The sequence below is a fragment of the Nerophis ophidion genome, linkage group LG15 (genome assembly GCF_033978795.1).
Source record: "Nerophis ophidion isolate RoL-2023_Sa linkage group LG15, RoL_Noph_v1.0, whole genome shotgun sequence".
In the NCBI taxonomy this organism is placed as follows: Eukaryota; Metazoa; Chordata; class Actinopteri; order Syngnathiformes; family Syngnathidae; genus Nerophis; species Nerophis ophidion.
In genome coordinates, this window is record NC_084625.1 from 19,055,960 (window position 1) to 19,075,900 (window position 19,941).

General features: G+C 40.5%; 1 protein-coding gene and 1 pseudogene across 2 annotated transcripts in view; both read left to right on the top strand.

The window, feature by feature from the left end:
- Nucleotides 1-19,941, top strand: part of impa2 (inositol monophosphatase 2) — a 55,197-nt gene that overhangs the window by 27,010 nt on the left and 8,246 nt on the right. For both annotated transcript variants that reach the window (XM_061921659.1, XM_061921657.1), the window contains exon 11: nt 13,837-13,880. In XM_061921659.1, coding sequence (XP_061777643.1) covers nt 13,837-13,857 — 21 coding nt within the window. In that variant the 3' untranslated portion in view covers nt 13,858-13,880. The remainder of the gene's footprint in view (nt 1-13,836; nt 13,881-19,941) is intronic.
- LOC133569376 (inositol monophosphatase 1-like) overlaps nt 13,851-19,941 on the top strand; it is a 29,964-nt pseudogene continuing 23,873 nt past the window's right edge.

Here is a 19,941-nt window from a genome sequence, read left to right on the forward strand (position 1 = left end):
TCTAAAGAAACGTTTATCCTTACCAAATCAAATCAACTGTATTTATATAGCACATTTAAAATTGACCACAGGGGTAGCCAACGTGCTGTACAATAGGCAGGTTAAAAGATAACGGAAGAAAAACGAGCAAGCACAAACAGAGCACGATAAATTTTTTTAAAAATAAACATAGAAACAGGTTCACAGCAGGTGCATTATGGGACGTCATAGCAGGATGGAGATCACAGAGTGTTAGAAGCCATGGAATAAAAGTGTGTTTTTAAGAGCGATTTAAAAACAGGAAGCGAGGAGGCCTGTCTAACACTCAAAGGTAAGTCGTTCCAGAGCTTGGGAGCAGTAGCGGCGAAAGCTCTGTCACCTCTGAGCTTCAGCCTTGTGTCAGGGACCGTCAACAGCAGCTGATCGGCTGGGGGCGGCAGTAAGGCTGAAAGAGGTCGGAGAGATATGTTGGAGAGAGGTTATTTACACATTTGAAAACAAATCATCATCATCATCATCAGCCGTTGTCAGTCCACTGCTGGATGAAAGCCTCAGCATGTTTCTGCCATAGTGAACGATCTCTAGCTGCTCCCTGCTACTGCACTGTTCCCCTGAAGCTGCTGGGGACTTGGGGCTGTCTTCTTGGCGTACTTTTCATGCTGGTTATTAGCCTATACCTTCCACGTTGGTTTGGTGCGGGTTTGAAGGGGTATTTTATATCAGAGATCCTTCTCCTAGACTAATTGCCTTAGTGGGCTGTTGAACTTAGTCTGTCCTGTTGGTTATCCGCGCCCCATTTACCCAGGGACCCGCTCAGCTTTATGGCGCGGACCGCCCGCCAGTCACAAGAGAAGGTGCAAACGGTTCTTTGTGTGCATTTTATAGACATTAGTTGGGACTCACTAACCCCACACACAACCTCCCATCTCATGCCTGGATGTAGTTTAACGTCATACCCAGGACCAAATAGAAAACAAATAGTAGGAGTTAAAAGTTGATTCGGTAGTGCACAGGGCGCCAGTGAAGGGATGCTAGTATGGGGTGATGTGCTCACACCTGCTGGTCTGTGTGAGCAGACGAGCAGCAGAGTTCTGCACAAGTTGCAGGCGGGCGAGGGAGGTCTGGCTAATGCTTACGTACAGGGCATTGCAGTAGTCAAGGCAAGTCGAGATAAAGGCCTGGATTAATTTCTCAAGATCAGGTCCTGACAAACGATTTCACTTTGGCTATTTGGCGTAGTTGATAAAATCTTTTTTTGTACGACGCTGTTGATTTGTTTTTCAAACTTAAAATCTGAGTCAAACTTTACCCCCACGTTTGTGACACGGTTGCTGAGATACGGGGACAGAGTGCCGAGGTCAACGTTGGCGGAGAGAGAGCGACCTGGACCGAACAACATAACTTTTGTTTTTATTTAGGCTCAGGAAGTTAACTGAAAGCCAAGCTTTGATGTCGTGCAGGCAGTCAATGAGACGTTGGGCCGTATTGTTTTGTGCCATGGGAAAGTAGATCTTGCAGTCATCGGCATAAAAATGAAATGCAATACCGTGCTTCCTGAAAACAGAACCAAAGGGGGAGAAGGTAGAGCGCAAATAAAAGAGGACCAAGGATTGAACCCTGGGGGACCCCATGTGGAAGAGACATAAAGCTATCTATTTTTACACAAAAACTCCTGTCAGTCTGGTATGACCGGAACCAGTTGTGGGCAGCGCCCTTAATGCCCACACAGTTCTCAAGACGAATGATTAAGTTGGCGTGGTCGACGGAATCGAATGCAGCAGACAGATCTAAAAGCACCAGGACAACATATTTACCAGAATCTGTTGACAGGGGGATATCGCTAGATACTTTTAGAAGCGCTGACTCTGCGCTGTGGAGGTTTTTGAAACCGGACTGAAACAGCTCAGTGATACCATTATCCTCCAAGAAGCGCAACAACTGACTGTAGACAACCTTCTCTAATATTTTGGAACGGTATGGAAGATTAGATATAGATAAGAGAGGAGAGAGGGGTACGAGGCTTGGTTTTTTAAGTAAAGGTCGTACCACTGCATGTTTAAACTCTGCTGGTACTATTCCAGAAGAGAGACTACGATTGATAATGTTAAGGACACTCGATCCAATAGTTGCATGTACCTCCTTAAATAGGTGAGGTGGCAGGTACATCTGCAGGAGAACCAGAGGGCTTCGTATAACTAACTGTGTCCTTTAGAAAGGAAAAGGACGTAGACGTAGATACATGGACCGGGTGTTGCGCAAGGCTAACAATCATGTAAAAGATTTTCTTTAAAACAATGCGAGAGCCACGGGTGCTTGGTAGATTATTACTCCTGATTTTCACAAGCTACGTAACGTCAACAGCGCGGACCGTCTCTGTGCTGTGCCGTCCATCAAAATTGTAACATTCCTAGTAATGCCTGCTCAGACGGATTCCCAGTTTGTCTTTTTTAATTGTACAAAATGCAACGTTCTCGTACACGGGGCTCAATCTCCGTGTCTCGCTCTCTTTTCCGGCAACATTCCTTTCAACAACACACTTCACTTTCCATCCTCGTCCTTTAAGTCCTGCCCTCCAGTCGAGCCGTTTGCTCAAACCCCTAGGTGTCTTGACTTAACTAGTGGAAAAGAAATAAAGGAAATAAGAATTAAACACCTATATATGAAATGTGTTTTAGAAAAAAGAATATACTGGAAACATGTCATTTACATAGAATGTGCTTATTTTATATTTGAAGAGCTCTACCAGCAGAAGCTTAGTTTTCAGGTTGGGACTGAGTAAATTAAAGGTTAAAAATAAAAGGCGGAACACCGAAGTTGTAGAGGCTTGATTAAAATGCAATCCACTTGTCCAGATAGGAGTTCGACAAATACTTTAGCTAATAGGGCTGTGAATCTTTGGGTGTCCCACGATTCGATTCAATATCGATTCTTGGGGTCACGATTTGATAATATATCGATTTTTTTCGATTCGATTCTCGATACAAAACAATATTTTTCCGACTCAAAACGATTCTGTATTCATTCAATACATAGGATTTCAGCAGGATCTACCCCAGTCTGCTGACATGCTAGCCGAGTAGTTGATTTAAAAAAAAAAAGCTTTTATAATTGTAAAGGACAACGTTTTATCAACTGATTGCAATAATGTAATTTTTTTTTCAACTATTAAACAAACCAAAAATATTACTTATTCTATCTTTGTGAAAACATTGGACACAGTGTGTTTTCAAGCTTATGAGATGCGATGGAAGTGTAAGCCACTGTGACAATATTGTTATTTTTTTTATTATTATAAATGTCTAATGATAATGTCAATGAGGGATTTTTAATCACTGCTATGCTGAAATTATAACTAATATTGATACTGTTGTTGATAATATTCATTTTCGTTTCACTACTTTTGGTTTGTTCTGTGTCGGGTTTGTGTCTCCTCTCAATTGCTCTGTTTATTGCAGTTCTGAGTGTTGCTGGGTCAGGTTTGGTTTTGGAATTGGATTGCATTGTTATTGTATTGCTGTGTATTGTTTTGTTGGATTGATAGAAAAAAATATATATATATATTTTTTTTTAAATCGATTTTTTAAAAATGAGAATCGATTCTGAATCGCACAACGCATTCGATTCGATTCGTATTCGAATCAATTTTTTCCAACACCCCCAGTAGCTAACAACCAAATTCAATGAAGAAGACAATGTTGCTACTATATAAACACTGAAATAAAGTGCATGTACACAATGTTGCAACACATTTCTGACTGCCCCTTCATATATGCCTGCCTACAACCGGCCATTCAGGTAAAACCTGACTAATAGGGCCATGTAAATCCCCTTCCTAATGTAGACTTTTCTTATTTGCGTTATTTCTTTTGTCTACCTGTCGAGGCCACAAATGCAACCAAAGCCCTGAAATATACATTTCTGATGCTCATCCGTTGTACCGTATTTTTCGGTGTATAAGTCGCCCCGAGGTATAAGTCGCACCTGCCGAAAATGCATAGGAAAGAAGGAAAAAAAAACATATAAGTCGCACTGGAGTATAAGTCGTATTTTTGGGGGGAAATTTATTTGATAAAACCCAACACCAAGAATAGACATTTGAAAGGCAATTTAAAATAAAGAATAGTGAACAACAGGCTGAATAAGTGTACGTTTTTTGACGCATAAATAACCAACTGAGAAGGTGCCTGGTATGTTAACGTAACATATTATGGTAAGAGTCATTCAAATAACTATAACATATAAAACATGCTATACGTTTACCAAACAATCTGTCACTCCTAATCGCTAAATCCCATGAAATCTTATACGTCTAGTCTCTTACGTGAATGAGCTAAATAATAATATTTGATATTTTACGGTAATGTTTTAATAATTTCACACATAAGTCACTCCTGAGTATAAATCGCACCCCCGGCCAAACTATGAAAAAAAAACTGCGACATATAGTCCGAAAAATACTGTACTCAACTTTTCAGTTTTGTAAATATTGACTATTGTGTGTGTGAAGGCCTACTTAAATTTTAATTACATTTTAGAATTAGGCCATCTAGTTATGATAAATGTTTTGATGGTTGATAAAATGTGAATAAAATGAATACATTTTTTTTTACTTAAATTGTTTTATTTTAGTCGCCCCGAGGGATTATCACCTTATTGTGGTCAGAGGGTTGTATACCTCAGTGACCTTAAGAGCTCTACCAGCAGAAGCTTAGTTTTCAGGTTGGGACTTGGTAAATTAAAGGGTAAAAATGAAAGATTAGATTAGATTAGATAGTACTTTATTTATTCCGTCAGGAGAGTTCCTTCAGGAAAATTTACATTTTCAGCACAATCCCATTCAAGATCAGACAAACATTACAGGGAGACAGAACAGGATCGCTGACGGGTCTGCCGGCTTCCAGCGCCCCTTACAAAAAAGATGAGATACAGGTAAACGGGGGAGAGGGGGGTGAATGGGAGAAAAAAAAAAATTGAAGATTAAAATAAAATAAAAAAATCGGTCTTAGCCTGGGCCCTGGAAAGGGGGTGCAGACTGAGGCCAAGGGAAAAAAAACAACTCATAGCCATAGAACATATCCCTCTTACATGTGTGCAAGAGGAAAACATCAAACAGCAAAGAACACAGAGGACATTAAAGACATTAAAGCAGCAGATACAACCAGACACTTCTACATACAGCTATGAATAAAAAGTAAAAGAAACATATACACTGTGGTGGCCTCTGCGGTTTTCCACGCCATCGACCGCTGGGGTGGAGGGAGCATGGCCAGAGGCAGGAGCAGACCCAACAAAGCAACCAAGACAGCCGACTCCACTCTCGGCCAGTGTCCAGTCCGCATGGTTGAGCGAGGATACGTCCAAGGAGACTGAGGTGTCCGATACCTGTTCACCCAGCCAAGACACCGCGAAGCCTCTCCATCCCAGCGCTCAGTGCTAGCTCCGCAGCCCTGTCCCCTCATCCGCATCTCCTCCAGTCCCTCCAAACCGACTCTGGTGTGGCAGAGACCCAGCAGCTGGTCTCCATGGCCAAAAGACTCCCGGGAGGCAGATCCAGAAGTCCACAAAAAAAGCACTGCAGAGGTCACGAAAGTGCCACACCTTGTCACACAGTCCCAAAGCGTCCCGGACCAAAAGGCAAAAAAATATAATAACACATGAAAACAAGAGGGAAACACAAAAGGATGACAGAAGAGCACAGAGCCCCTGCCAACAGCAGCCACTACAGCAGCGCCATCTTGGAAAAAAAAAAAGGCGGAACACCGAAGTTGTAGAGCAGGGGTCGGGAACCTTTTTGGTTGAGAGAGCCATACAAGCCAAATATTTTAAAAAGTATTTCCGTGAGAGCCATACAACTTTTTTCTTCTTTTTTTTAACACTGAATACAACCATATGATTGCATTTTTAAGAAAGACCAACATTTTTACAGTATAATAAGTCTCTTATTCTTTTTAATACCATATTTATTCTGAGGCTAGCCAAAAATAAAAAAAATACTTCTTACCATTAATGCGATTTCTTGAACAGGTGCGGTAGAAACCGGATGGATGGATGAAAATGCATGAGAATGTTTTATATTTTGAACGTTATTTTTGATATTGTGATTACCGGCGGATTTATTCATTACTTATCGTGTTAAGCAACGTCAGCTAAAATTGATCTGAGAGCCAGGTGCAGTCATCAAAAGAGCCACATCTGGCTCTAGAGCCATAGGTTCCCTACCCCTGTTGTAGAGCCTTGATTAAAATGCAATCCACTTGTCCAGATTGGAGTTGGACACATACTGTAGCTAACAACCAAGTTCAATGAAGAAGACAATAATGATACTATATAAACACTGAAATAAAGTGCTGCAGCATGATGCGACATTGTGTACATGAGGTACCCTTCACATTTCTGACTGCCCCTTCATATATGCCTGCCTACAACCGGCCATTCAGGTAAAACCTGACTAATAGGGCCATGTATATCCCCTTCCTAATGTAGAATTTTATTATTTGCGTTATTTCTTTTGGCTACCTGTCGAGGCCACAAACGCAGCCAAAGCCCTGAAATATACATTTCCGATGCTCACCCGTTGTACCATATTTTCCCGGGTATAAATCGCTTCGGACTATAAGTCGCACCTGCCGAAAAAGCATAAAAAAGAAGGAAAAAAGGATATATTAGTCGTACTGGAGTATAAGTCTCATTTTTTGGGGAAATGTATTTGATAAAATCCAACACCATTTGAAAGGCAATTAAAATAAATAAAGAATAGTGAACAACAGGCTGAATAAGTGTACGTTATATGAGGCATAAATAACCAACTGAGAAGGTGCCTGGTATGTTAAGGTAACATATTATGGTAAGAGTCATTCAAATAACTATAACATATAGAACATGCTATACGTTTACCAAACAATCTGTCACTCCTAATCGCTAAATCCCATGAAATCTTATACGTCTAGTCTCTTACGTGAATGAGCTAAATAATAATATTTGATATTTTACGGTAATGTTTTAATAATTTCACACATAAGTCGCTCCTGAGTATAAGTCGCACCCAAACTATGAAAAAAACTGCAACTTATAGCCCGAAAAATACAGTAATTCCGGCATACTTGTTAAAGCGACGTGCACTCGTTGATTGCCTTCGCTTTGTCTGCAGCTGTCAGTGATGTTCTTTATGGTTTCTTCAACACGCAACACAACCTACTGTATTTATACGATTGTAACCGGCTGTCAGCTTATTGATTTGCAACTTAATTTTATTCGCCTCTGTCAACTTGCGAAAATCAGGGTTAACACGCATAAAATGTTCTTCGCTTAGCAACACAACACTACGTCATGACCAGCATGGCTGGCATTAAAGGCCTACTGAAATGAGATTTTCTTATGTAAACGGGGATAGCAGGTCCATTCTATGTGTCATACTTGATCATTACGCGATATTGCCATATTTTTGCAGAAAGGATTTAGTAAAGAACGTTGACGATGAAGTTCACAACTTTTGGTGTACCGGAAGTAGCAGGCGATATGCGCGTGACTTCACGGGTTGTGGAGCTCCTCACATCTGCACATTGTTTACAATCATGGCCACCAGCAGCGAGAGCGATTCGAACCGAGAAAGCGACAATTTCCCCATTAATTTGAGCGAGGATGAAAGATTCGTGGATGAGGAAAGTTAGAGTGAAAGACGAGAAAAAAAATACAGTGGGAGCGATTCAGATGTTATAAGACACATGTACTAGGATATTTATGGAAAATCCCTTATCTGCTTATTGTGTTACTAGTGAGATTATATGGTCGTACCTGTACAACCTGAAGGTCGGCCCCGCACCTTTCATCAGCACCAGTCGACGGGTGGTGGCGATGCCCATCTCTGCCCTCCGCAAGGGACCCTCTTCGAAACACGACCTTTCGAAATGATCGCTGCATAATACACTGTACTTTGTGTGTGTGGTCCAATCCAACCGTGTTCTCTTGACCGCTCTGTTCCATAGTAAAGCTTCACCGTCATCTTTCGGGAATGTAAACAATGGAACACCGGCTGTGTTTGTGTTGCTAAAGGCGGCCGCAATACACCGCTTCACACCTACAGCTTTCTTCTTTGACGTCTCCATTATTCATTGAACAAATTGCAAAAGATTTAGCAACACAGATGTCCATAATACTGTGGAATTATTCGATGAAAACAGGCGACTTATAGCTGGGAACGGTGCTGGAACAAAATGTCCTCTACAATGCATGACGTCATGCGACATTTCAGCAGGATACTTCGCCGCAAAATTTAAAATTGCAATTTAGTAAACTAAACCGGCCGTATTGGCATGTGTTCCAATGTTAAAATTTCATCATTGATATACAAACTATCAGACTGTGTGGTCGGTAGTAGTAGGTTTTTAAAAAAAAGAAAGGAACTAGGAAGGAACTTGGCTCCCCGTGGTAAAATACAACTTTTAATGGCTTCCTGTGTGTCCTTCCTGGCCGTGAGGAAGTGAGCAACCATTGTTCTGCTCCGTGCTGTATTCCAACATGTTGGCCACGGTCCTTCAGGTCAACATTTTTAAACGCTTTGTTCTCAAAAGGGCCACTCGATGGCTTAGTGGTACCCAGGTTGGTCGCACAGTCAGGAGATTGCCAGTTCAAATTTTCAGTTTGGGAATCCTTGTGTGGAATTTGCACATTCTCTTCATGGTACGCAGCGTGGGTTTTATTCACGTTCACAGGCTTCCTCCTACATTCCAAAAACTTGTTTGTTAGTCTACAGCAGGGGTGCCCATTACGTCGATCGCGAGCTACCAGTCGACCGCGCGGGGTGTGTCAGTCGATCTCCAGCCAGGCTTTTAAAAAAAATAGACCTAAAAATTAGTGATCATCAATCTTCACCAAGACGTCACTTAAATGACATTCGCGGTACCGGAGGGTCTTGTGAGATGACGCTGGCTGCTGCAAGATCATTATTATGAAAATATGACCGAGAGGAAGGCGAGAAACACTTTTTATTTCAACAGACTCTCGCGCCGTACCTTCCGTCAAAACTCTAAAGGCCGACTGCACATATCCTATCTTCACAATAAAAGCCCTGCTTCATGCTGCCTGCGCTAACTAAATACAGAGTCTCGGAAAACTGGCGTGCACAAGCGATCCCTCAGAAAGCTGGCGTGCACATCACTTGTGCACGCCAGCTTTCCGAGACTATTATTTTGTTAGCGCAGGCAGCATGAAGCAGGGTTTTTATTGTGAAGATAGGAAATGTGCAGTCGGCTTTTAGAGTTTTGACGGAAGGGACGGCGCGAAAGTCTGTTGAAATAAAAAGTGTTTCTCGCCTTCCTCTCTGTCATTTTTTCATAATAATGAACTGGCAGCAGCCAGCGTCATCTCACAAGACCCTCGGGTGCCGTGAATGTCAATCAAGCAAGCTACGGAATTTGCTGCCAATGTTTTTCTTGTAAAGTGTATGGAAGCTGGATGAATTAGATGCCAAAAACCAACCACTTTCATGTGGTATTGTACAGAAAGGACAACTTTTTTTCTCCTCCATTTGAAAATGTGGGCGTTATCATCATTACTGTCTCATTCCAATCAATGCAAGTCATCAGAATCAGGTAATACACCAACTTATATTCTTGTCTTTGTGAAAGAAAGACATCTATATGTGTTACACATGCTTGTATTATCATTAAACACATTTAACTTGTTTACAAAAATGTCTCTTTCATAAATAAATAAATATAAATGATATATATAAATGAGGTAGATCCCCTCGAGTTGGTCAATTGAAAAGTAGCTCGCCTGCAGAAAAAGTGTGGGCACCCCTGGTCTACAGTAATTAGAGACTACAAACCCCGTTTCCATGAGTTGGGAAATTGTGTTAAATGTAAATATAAACAGAATACAATGATTTGTAAATCATTTTGCAAATAATCATTAACTTTAGAATTTGATGGCAGCAACACCTGACAAAGAAGTTGGGAAAGTTGGCAATAAATACTGATCAAGTTGAGGAATGCTCATCAAACACTTATTTGGAACATCCCACATGTGTAAAGGCTAATTGGGAACAGGTGGGTGCCATGATTGGGTAGAAAAACAGCTTCACAAAAAATGCTCAGTCTTTCACAAGAAAGGATGGGGCGAGGTGCACCCCTTTGTCCACAACTGCGTGAGCAAATAGTCAAACAGTTTAAGAACAACGTTTCTCAAAGTGCAATTGCAAGAAATTTAGGGATTTCAACATCTACGGTCCATAATATCATCAAAAGGTTCAGAGAATCTGGAAAAATCACTCCACGTAAGCGGCATGCCAGGAAACCAACAATGAATGACCGTGACCTTCGATCCCTTTGATGGCACTGTATCAAAAACCGACATCAATCTCTAAAGGATATCACCACATGGGCTCAGGGACACTTCAGAAAACCACTGTCACTAAATACAGTTTGTCGCTACATCGGTAAGTGCAAGTTAAAGCTCTACTGTGCAAAGCGAAAGCCAATTATCAACAACATCCAGAAACGCCGCCGGCTTCTCTGGGCCCGAGATCATCTAAGATGGACTGATGCAAAGTGGAAAAGTGTTCTGTGGTCGGACGAGTCCACATTTCAAATTGTTTTTGGAAATATTCGATATCATGTCATCCGGACCAAAGGGGAAGCGAACCATCCAGGCTGTTATCGACGCAAAGTTCAAAAGCCAGCATCTGTGATGGTATGGGGGTGCATTAGTGCCCAAGGCATGGGTAACTTACACATCTGTGAAGGCACCATTAATGCTGAAAGGTACATACAGGTTTTGGAACAACATATGCTGCTATCTAAGCGCCGTATTTTTCATGGACGCCCCTGCTTATTTCAGCAAGACAATGCCAAGCCACATTGAGCACCTGTTACAAGAGCGTGGCTTCGTAAAAAAAAGAGTGCGGGTATTTTCCTGGCCAGACTGCAGTCCAGACCTGTCTCCCATCAAAAATGTGTGGCGCATTAAGAAGCTTAAAATACGACAGCGGAGACCCCGGACTGTTGAACGACTAAAGCTCTACATAAAACAAGAATGGGAAAGAATTTCACTTTCAAATCTTCAACAATTAGTTTCCTCAGTTCCCAAACGTTTATTGAGTGTTGTTAAAAGAAAAGGTGATGTAACACAGTGGTGAACATGCCCTTTCCCAACTACTTTGGCACGTGTTGCGGCCATGACATTGTAAGTTAATTATTATTTGCAAAAAAAAAAAAAAAAAAGTTTATGAGTTTGAACATCAAATATCTTGTCTTTGTAGTGCATTCAAATGAATATGGGTTGAAAAGGATTTGCAAATCGTTGTATTCCGTTTACCGTATTTCCTTGAATAGCCGCCGGGCATGTAATATGCACCTGCCTTGAATTACTACCGGATAAAACTCGCTCCCCAAATTTATTAGCGCATGCTTACTTTTACCGCCGGGTCAAATTCGTGACGTCACGAGTGACGCTTCTCCTGCTGTCATTTTCAAAATGGCGGAGGATTTTTTTTTTGCTTGTACTATGTGTAAACTAGGGGTCTTGTTCCACAGCCATACAGATCGCACTAATGGTTGTGATATACTGTTAATCAATTTTAACACTCTTACTAATATGCGCCACACTGTGAACCCACACCAAACAAGAATAACAAACACATTTCTGGAGAATATTGGCTCTGTAAGACATTATGAACGCAACATAAGAATTACCCAGAATTCCAATGCATCCATGACTCTTGGCTATATTATACACCCGCTAGAACCAAACCCCACCCTCCTCCCTCTCCGTGCGTCGGTTGAGGTGGGCGGGGTTGGGGGCGCGTGTATAATATAGCCAAGAGTCATGGATGCATTGGAATTCTGGGTAATTCTTATGTTGCGTTTATAATGTGTTACAGAGCCAATGTTCTCCAGAAATGTGTTTGTTATTCTTGTTTGGTTAGGGTTCACAGTGTGTGGCGCATATTAGTAGGAGTGTTAAGGTTGTTTATATCACAACCATCAGTGTAAATGGTATGGCTGTTGACCAAGTATGCATTGTAATCTCGTATGAGAAGCGGCGAAATGCATGCGTTCTACTGGCACGCAGATAGCATGGTGTAAAAGTGAGCGCGATGACATGTTGTAGAGCAGTGGTCCCCAACCCCTGGGCTTCAGCCGCAGGATCATTTTTTATTATTTTTTTTATTTATCACACTCAATTTTTTACTGTATGCCATTGGTAAGCGCAGGGGTGAGAAGAGGTTTTAAAATTATAAGCGCCTACTTACCTTTACCGCATGCCTTGAATAAGCGCAGGAGTGAGAAAAGGTTTAATTAGCGCCCCGGCGGTTATTCAAGGAAATACGGTATATATATATATCCAACACAATTTCCAAACTCATATGGAAACAGGGTTTGTAATTGGCATAAATGCTAGTGTGAATGCTTATTTGTCTTTAATGTGCTCGTGTCTGGCTTTCAATTGCTGGGTTGCATATGACGTCACATCCGTTTTTCTTCTTTGCGGCTTAATTCACTCGATGGTCAAGTAGCTATAACATAGGATTGAAACAAGTGAGAGTGAGTGTAGAGTTTGAGCAGAGAAATGCCATGTTGCTGTCCTGTTTTTGGGTGTTTCAGTCGTTTAAAAAGAGAAAGGAAAGAGTTTTCATAAGAGTCTTGAAAGATGTGGTTCATAAGGGTAATAAAGTCAGGGGAAAAAACAACAGTGCATCGAAGGAAATGGCTCTTAAAAATATCACTTTCCTCATCTTGTGGAATACAATGGGACCATGCTTCTGTATTCAGCGATCACTTTGTAAAATGTTTGTTTGTACATTTGATTTGTTTGAGAAGCTTTCTTTGATGCAAGCAGTTTTATTTTATACTATATTAGTAGTATTTGATATAACTAAATGTAAAAAAAAAGGAAACTAGATCGCATTAGTTTGTGTTATTTTGTGGTTGCTATTCCTAAATATAACTGTGCAAGTAAACTAACCTCATGTTAGGTTCGAGTAATAAATATTGTGATTGTTGGTCCAACTCACTGTATTTTTGTTTTCGGATTTTCGTTACTGAACCTAAAGTCTTAGTTGTTGTTGTGCAAGAAAGCAAAAAGGATTATTATTTTTAATAAACTGGATGAATAGGCTCAACAGCATATACTGAATCTTGATATCACCAGCAAGCACTGTTGAGCAACAGGGACATTTATAGTTGAATAATGGGACAAAAATATGAACTTCACAGCATAAAAACTGCAGACACGAATTGTAGATGAGACTAATATTTGTAGCAGAAAATCAACTGCAAACAAACATATTCTTTTCCTCATTTGTGTCACAGTACGGCGCCAGTTGTCAAAAGTTTTTGTTGGCAATGCACGAATAAGTCCGGCTTTGTTTTTTAAACCAACTAATGCTTAATTTGTGGACCCCTCCAGATGTGCCTTAAATCTTTTCTTCTCTAAATCCATATGAGTGTCAAAAGAAGTGAGGTGGAAGTGAGCAGTAACATCTTGGTGATGATGAATGGTGGAAATCTTAAAAAAACATATTTTACTTAAGAGTATATAAATCCACTCCAACCGATTTTAAATAATTTTTTTCAGGATTTCTTGTATATTTGCCTTTAAACCTTTCATAATACAGCCAAATCTACGATGATGCAGGTAAATAAACAGTTGCTCGGGCTGTTCAACTACATAATGAAAAGGGCTGCAGTTTCAAGAGCCCAATGGTTTGGGGGCCGGACATCAAAATTTGGAGGTTCCTTTAGAAAGTGCCTCCGCAGGTTATATTTCTTTGAGACTCTGTTTACGTATTTACAAAGTAAACACATTAGCTTTCAAACTGCATTGTCAATACATTCATTATTCTTCCCTCGTTTCCAGCGTGTGCAGCCAGACACATAGTTGACAGCATGAAGAAACGGAAGGTAAGTTTTGTTGATGAATGATATTCCTTCTTCTGAATAATTTGTTTCCCCCATTTTTATGTCTTTATACATCGTCCTTTATTCCGGTTTGTAAGACTGAAAATATAAACATTATGAAAATATTATGTCCATTGTGTGTGTTGCATAAATAAAATAGAAGATATAGCGTTAATATACACAGCAAACAAATGGTTTACCACAATTAAACCTAAGGCGTAGCTTTATCGTCCTCTGCTGGTAAAATTTGGCGCTAAATGCATTTAACCGGTGTTAAACCATCTAAACAGCCAAGAACAACATGACCATGAACACAAAAGGCGTCACAAAGTCCGCAGTTTCAATACATTCACACTTTGCTGTCCAGTCGCTGTTAAAAATTAAATTTTCGCTTTGATTTATTTAGATTTTTTCAGGGTCGATAGTGCCATCTTCTTCTACTCACCCACTGCTGCCACGTTGTGATATACAGTCGTGCTCAAAAGTTTACATACACTTGTAAAGAACATAATATCATGGCTGTCTTGAGTTTCCAATAATTTCTACAACTCTTATTTTTTTTAGATAGAGTGATTGGAGCACATACTTGTTGGTCACAAAAACATGTGACAAAAACATGTGACCAAATCTGCGAGGTCAGAAGTATACATACAGCAATGTTAATATTTGGTTACATGTCCCCTGGCAAGTTTCACTGCAATAAGGCACTTTTGGTAGCCATCCACAAGCTTCAGGCAAATTTCTGCTTGAATGTTAGACCACTCCTCTTGACAAAATTGGTGCAGTTCAGCCAAATATGTTGGTTTCTGAAAAGGACTTGTTTCTTCAGCTTTGTCCACACGTTTAAGTCAGAACTTTAGGTAGGCACAAGTTGAATAGGCCATCACCCGAAACCTGGAAGTGCCTCTACGTCACGTGATTGCAATTCGGTAATTAGTCCAAGTTGCTCTAAGGCTCCTCCACCAGCTGGGCTAGGCCATACTTGCCAACCCTCCCGAATTTTCCGGGTGACTCCCGAATTTCAGTGCCTCTGCCGAAAATCTCCCGGGACAACCATTCTCTTGAATTTCTCCCGATTTCCAGCCGCTTTCCCTCCATATAAACCGCGTGCCGGCCCAGTCACGTTAAAACATCTACGGCTTTTGGAGCTCAGTGCGCAACTGCACACACAACAAGAAGTAGACGATTATTTATGTGTCTGTTATCCATAGTTTTATCCATAACCCATAAAGTAGGCAGGCTCTGAACTTTTTCTCAGCGTGTGTTTATTCCAGCCGGAACGTTAATAGACTGACACACAACATTCAAATTCCCATCATGCATTGCTTCAAAACTACGGCAAGTAGTAATATCCAAAAACATAACAGAGACGAAGCAGAAGAACGAAGAAGAGACAGTCATGGCGACGACGATAAAGAAGAAGAAGTGGAAACAAGAATTTCAGTTTATCCAGGACAGCTCCGAGGGGAAGGGGTATGCTAGGGAGAGATGGAAGATTCCAGAATCTAGGGGAAATTGATGAAGGCACCTTTGTACGTGCCACACAGCAATGCATCATCAGAGAGGGTGTTCAGCATGGTTAGAAAGATAGTGACAGAGAATAGAACGACGATCGACAATTCAACCCTAAACTCACTCCTTTCCCTTGCAAATTAAATTTCACAGATGCTGCCCGTACCTATGCTCCTTTAAAGGCTGGCTACAAAACACTGCACTTTCAAATACAACAATGAGTAGAGGAGTGTTATGTGTGTATATATGTGTAAATAAATGAACACTGAAATTCAAGTATTTTATATATATATATATATATATATATATATATATATATACAAGAAATACTTGAATTTCAGTGAACTGTAGCTATAAATATACTCCCCCCTTAACCCCGGACCGCCCAGTCCACCTCACAACACTTTAGGTATAGTTTTAGGTACAGTAAAGCGCTGTATAAATACAGATCATTTACAATTTTAATATCAGTCAGAAGACAGAAACCTGATTTTGCTCACCCTATAATAAAATGCAAGATCCTTTACAGTGAGTGCAAAATTGTTGTGGGTATAATGACCGATGACACTGCCCATGAAATGGGTGAAACTGAGATCTTTACATGAACCATTAATAATTTGATTGCACAAAAAAAGAATTACGGATGTTTTCTAACTTCCTGTCTCGCATTGGGATTGTGAATGATAGTTGAACAAGTGCATTTTCCCTTTAAGACCTCAGACAATTTGGCAGTAACTCAAAATATCTCTGTGTTTTTCCACCACTGTCGAGTTTTACCACTACGACTATGAATGGCAATGGCAAACCGGTTCTTGTTCAAAACCGGTTCCCAGTGTTTTCCAAGAAAAGATTGCAACAGTGCTTTTGGTAATAATAGTAAAATTGCTTTTTCATCAAAAGGAGGACATATAAATGAAAGTGGGTGTTTTTGAACCGCGCCGATGTCATCCACCCAGCAGCAGTAACATAAACGCGTCTTCTGCCGTAAATACTACAGGCATTAACTCGGCGCCTATCATGTCAGCGCTGTTATTTGTTCAATTGAAGTGAATGCCTTCTCATTTAGATGAGCAAGACGAGAGACACATTTTGACTGAATCCGAGGCGGGCAGTAAGTACTCGCTCCGGTTCATGTGTGCCTCCAGCTTCTATTTGATCGCGGCAGGGAAGCGTACCCACAGAACAGACAAGCAGCAAATAGGTTGTGATCAAAAGCTTCAACCTGTTTGCCACAGTAGACGCTCTTGGTTTTAAAGAAGTGAATTTTCAATAGTAGTTGGAGAAAAGGTGCATGTTTTCCAGCAACCATATTTCCATCATACCGTATTTTTCGGAGTATAAGTCGCTCCGGAGTATAAGTCGCACCTGCCGAAAAAGCATAATAAAGAAGGAAAAAAACATATATAAGTCGCATTTTTGGGGGGAAATTTATTTGATAAAACCCAACACCAAGAATAGACATTTGAAAGGCAATTTAAAATAAATAAAGACTAGTGAACAACAGGCTGAATAAGTGTACGTTATATGACGCATAAATAACCAACTGAGAAGGTGCCTGTTATGTTAACCTAACATATTATGGTAAGAGTCATTCAAATAACTATAACATATAGAACATGCTATACGTTTACCAAACAATCTGTCACTCATAATCGATAAATCCCCTGAAATCTTATAGTCTCTTACGTGAATGAGCTAAATAATATTATTTGATATTTTACGGTAATGTGTTAATAATTTCACACATAAGTCGCTCCTGAGTATAAGTCGCACCCCTATGAAAAACTATGAAAAAAACTGCGACTTATAGTTCGAAAAATACGATACGTGTAATACTCATCTATCCATCCATCCATCCATTTTCTACCGCTTATTCCCTTTTGGGGTCGCGGGGGGCGCTGGCGCCTATCTCAGCTACAATCGGGCGGAAGGCGGGGTACACCCTGGACAAGTCGCCACCTCATCGCAGGGCCGTGTAATACTCATACAATCAGAATATGGTGTAAAAGTCCATTCATGTCAGCAATTCAACTACTAACTGAACTCATTACAGAGTAGGATACAGTATGTAAAGCCTTTTATTTTATTATAATTTTGATGATCATAGCTTACAGCTTCTGAAGACCCTACATTTTCTGAGATTTTAAATTCAAAATGGTTCTTAAACTGTAAGCCCTAATTCAGGCTTGAAATATATTGAGTTGCAAGTTGTGTATTCTGATGGTTGTTTCTCCTTGTAAATGTAAACAAACCATTGTAATATTTTGACTTTCACCACTATAGGGAGATGACAAATCAAAGTTTTTAGAATGTTACTGAGTATTTCAGTCTTTTGTCATTTCCACGTGTTATTTTTGTTAAATTCCATGCAATAATTTTTATTTATTATATTTTTTTTCAAAAGTTTTTTTTCCGATGCTATGTCCCTCTTCAAACCTCACTGTAGGCTTTATAAGGTAAATCAATCAATCAATGTTTATTTATTCAGCTCAAAATCACAAGTGTCTCAAAGGGCTGCACAAACCACAACGACATCCTCGGTACAGAGCCCACATAAGGGCAAGGAAAAACTCACCCCGGTGGGACGTCGGTGACAGTGACTGTGAGAAACCTTGGAGACGACCGCATATGTGGGCAACCCCCCACCCCCTTGGGGGGACCGAAAGCAATGGATGTCGAGCGGGTCTAACATGATATTGTGAAAGTCCAGTCCATAGTGGATCCAACATAACGGTGAGAGTCCAGCCCATAGTGGATCCAATATAGTAGCGAGAGTCCCGTCCGTAGTGGAGCCAGTAGGAAACCATCCCAAGCGGAGGCGGATCAGCAGCGCAGAGATGTCCCCAACCAATGCACAGGCGAGCGGTCCATCCTGGGTCCCGACTCTGGACAGCCAGTACTTCATCCATGGCCACCGGACCTGTGTCCCCCCGCCCCCCCTCCATAAGGGAGAGGTGGGCAGAGGAGAAAAAGAAAAGAAACGGCAGATCAACTGGTCTAAAAAGGCCAAGATTACTTCTAAACTAGGGATGTGTGATAATGGCTTTTTTGCCCATATCCAATATTCCGATATTGTCCAACTCTTAATTACCGATACCGATTTCTATAGTCGTAAAATTAAATAAATTAAATAAATAAATAAATGGGTTGTACTTGTATAGCGCTTTTCTATACCTAAATTAAGACATTATTATGCCTAATTTTGTTGTGATGCCCTGCTTGATGCATTAAACAATGTAACAAGGTTTTCCAAAATAAATCAACTCAAGTTATGAAAAAAATGCCAGCATGGCACTGCCATATTTATTATTGAAGTCACAAAGTGCATTATTTTTTTTAACATGCTTCAAAACAGCAGCTTGGAATTTGGGACATTCTCTTTCTGAGAGAGCATGAGGAGGTTGAGGTGGGCGGGGTTTGGGGGTAGCGGGGGGAATATTGTAGCGTCCCGGAAGAGTTAGTGCTGCAAGGGGTTCTGGGTATTTGTTCTGTTGTGTTTATGTCGTGTTACGGTGCGGATGTTCTCCCTAAATGTGTTTGTCATTCTTGTTTGGTGTGGGTTCACAGTGTGGTACATATTTGTAACAGTGTTAAAGTTGTTTATACGGCCACCCTCAGTGTGACCTGTATGGCTGTTGACAAAGTATGCTGTGCATTCATTTGTGTGTGTGAAGAGCCGCAGATACTATTTGACTAGGTCGGTACGCTAAGGCAGTGCCTTTAAGGTTTTTTGGCGCTCTGTACTTCTCCCTACGTCCGTATACCACTCTGTACAACGGCGTTTTAAAAAGTTATGAATTTTACCTTTTGAAACTGATACTGAAAATTTCCGATATTACATATTAAATCATTTATCGGCTGATGACATCGGCAGTCAGATATTATCGGAGATCTCTAATCCTGATCACTTTTATGCTTTTGATATACGAGACTTACTTTTTAGACACTTTTTGGAAAAAAACTTCTAAAAAAGTCAAATTTTACTTTTTGAAACCGATACCGATAATTTTGAAACCGATGCCGATAATTTCCGATATTACATTTAAATCATTTATCGGCCGATAATATCGTCAGTCCGATATTATCTGATATTTCTACTCTAAACTATACAAAACTGATGCTAGTTGTCTTTTTTTCTCAAATAAGAATTGATAAGAGAATCGATAAGGAACCGAATCGTTAATTCCCATCCCTAACTATTACATATTTAAATATTGTAACCAGGAAACAAAAAAGGGTGGGATTCTGAAAATGATAACTGCTTGCTGATTGATGCTTTTTTTAAAAATCTTGTGTCATATGGTAGCGTTTATGAACATTAATTTGATCTTATGTGAATGTTGTCTGTCTATCTTTGTTGGCCCTGTGATGAGGTGGCGACTTGTCCAGGGTGTACACCGCCTTCCGCCGGATTGTAGCTGAGATAGGCGCCAGCGCCCCCCGCCACCCCAAAGGGAATAAGCGGTAGAAAATGGGTGGATGGATGGAATTCCACTGCTGGTGTGAAAGCACACTCTGCAATACTACAACGCGGCAAACTGCTAACATTCCA